This window comes from Sardina pilchardus, chromosome 13 (genome assembly GCF_963854185.1).
Source record: "Sardina pilchardus chromosome 13, fSarPil1.1, whole genome shotgun sequence".
NCBI classification, from domain to species: Eukaryota; Metazoa; Chordata; class Actinopteri; order Clupeiformes; family Clupeidae; genus Sardina; species Sardina pilchardus.
The window spans coordinates 33,389,038-33,391,342 of NC_085006.1; the positions used below are offsets into that span (position 1 = coordinate 33,389,038).

Below are 2,305 nucleotides of genomic sequence, written 5' to 3' on the forward strand. Positions count from 1 at the left end.
ACGCTGAACATTGACAGGAGGGTGGGGATGACGACCCCGAAGAACGTGGAGAGTTTCTGCGGTTGTCCATGGGCCGCCTTGCGCCGCGACACCGCGGGACTCGGTTCGACTGCCTCCCCGACCGGACCCGCCTGGTGCTCGCCCGACTCCGTCACGCTGGCGGAGAGTCGGTAGTTCAGCAGCGGAGTCCGTTCCGACATCCTGCCGGTTGTAAACGGTGGCGAGCCGCCTGATAACTTGTGTCTCCCTTAACGGGACTTTTTTCACGGAGTTCCCCCCTGAACTTCTCTTGTCCGACCACAACACAGTGCGCACGTCTGTCTGTGACTGTTTACGGTCGGGCGTGCAACATCTCTGGACATCCCGGCTGGTCTAACTGCCACAACACCTACGACAGACGGTTAAAGTCTCCATCCGACCTGTGGAAGACCCGAGCAGGCTCGCAACTCGCTGGAAGAGATTAACTTCGCTGACAACATCAAAACACTGTCGCGCGGAGCCAAGCGGCTACTCGAATGTCACTGCAGCACGAGGAAGTGAGCGAGCGGGTACAACAGAGTTCTAAAGCTGGGAAGATGCGGATGTTTAGCTGCGATCGATGCCTCTCAGTCCGGACAGAGCTGGCGCGGGTCCTCTGTATCCTGGAGTGGGAATGGTCATGTGATCCAAGTATTTACCGGAGGCCCAGTCCAGATCATGTGAGCGCGCTAACTCAACCAATCAGTGCAACCCTCTCGCCCTCCCGGAGCTGTAGGGGACCCGCGCGGACCGAGTGCTACGCCGACACAGGAGCAGGGAAATCATAACAATACTACTAGATGATAGATAGTCTTTATTGTGCTTCAAGGATATTCTTTTTCACAAATGTCATTTATATTGCAGAAAAAGACAGCAGCATCTGATGTTAACGTCGTCGTCGTCGTCGTCCCCCCCCCCCCCAGAAAGCAAAGGTGGACAGTGCAGACAACATAAACACAAAGAATAGGGGGGGGTCAGGGCTCAAAATTAGCACCAGCCACCAACCAAATGCTGGTAAGTTGTCTGGTAGATTTCAGACAGAAAATACATATTTCCTATCGAATGGCTGGTGGATTTCACCAGTTCATCTGTCTCTGGCTGGTAGATATTCACATTTCAAAAAGTCAATTTTGACCCCTGGGGGGGGGGGGGGGGGGGGGCGGTGGATGACTGCCACAGGAGTTTGTTTAGTGCAGTGATGGCTGAGGGTACAATAGGCCTAGGCCTACTACTACGCTTTATTTGCTTTTATTTACACCTTTCGTACACAGAAATAGACGTCATCATACGCTGGAGCTGAATCAATCTTCTGCTGGTTAGGAAAAGACGAACATTATGATGCCATTTTAATAATATCACATAACCTACTCATGAGGTCCATACCTGATGTATTGTGTACCTACAGTAGGCTACACCTGTAATAGAAAGTGCCCTAACCCTAGAAGTCACTTTGGCAAATTATTGTAACTTATTGAAGTACGGTACTTATTACATGTAGTAGCCTACTCATATAACTGATTAATTTCGATTAATTAATTTGAGGAAAAAATAACTGCTAAAAAAAAATAACACAGATTAATCGAGAAAGAATAGGCTACTACTATGCTGCCCAGACAGGCCTCATATGCTGCTGCTGTCCAGACAGGCCTCATATGCTGTGCACTCCATCATACTTTAAGTGGAAAGACTTGGAGGAGAACGTACAGTGCCTATAGAAAGTCATCATACCCTTTTGAAATAGTTACTTTTTTTGTCTTACAGCCTGAAATCAAAGCCCATTTAAAAAAAAATCTTTTCCAGTTTTATTAACAAATTTAGCTGTACAACATCAAAATAATGAAAAAAAAGTAAACAGTTCTGAAAATTAATAAAAAAATAAAAACTAGAATAACAGGGTTGGAAAAGTCATCATACCCCTGACTTAATACTTTGTAAAGCTTCCTATTGCTTTCATTACAGCCATAAATCTGTTTGGATGTCTCTATTATAGCTTTGCACACCTAGATAGGGGAATATTTGCCCAATTTTCCGTGCAGAAATGTTCAAATTTAGTCAAATTCTGTAGGGAATGGCGATGGACTGCTCTCTTCAAGTCAATCCACAGATTTTCTATAGGATTTAAGTCAGGGCTCTGACTTTGCCACTCAAGCATATTCACCATCCTATCCTTAGGCCACTGCTTTGTTCTTTTGGAAGTATATGTTTAGGATTATTGTCGTGTTGGAAGGCGAATGACCTCCCCATCCTCAGCTGTCTAGGAGAGGGACGCAGGTTTTCCTTAAGAATT

At 46.3% G+C, this 2,305-nt stretch overlaps 1 protein-coding gene across 1 annotated transcript in view; it reads right to left on the reverse strand.

Moving 5' to 3' along the window:
• The window catches only part of zgc:153039 (uncharacterized protein LOC767698 homolog), a 68,447-nt gene extending 67,774 nt beyond the window's left edge, over nucleotides 1-673 (reverse strand). Inside the window, exon 1 of the mRNA XM_062553253.1 lies at nucleotides 1-673. This exon is cut by the window's left edge and continues 20 nt beyond it. Within this exon, the coding sequence (XP_062409237.1) occupies nucleotides 1-200 (200 nt within the window). The 5' untranslated portion in view covers nucleotides 201-673.
• Nucleotides 674-2,305: the final 1,632 nt, after the last annotated feature.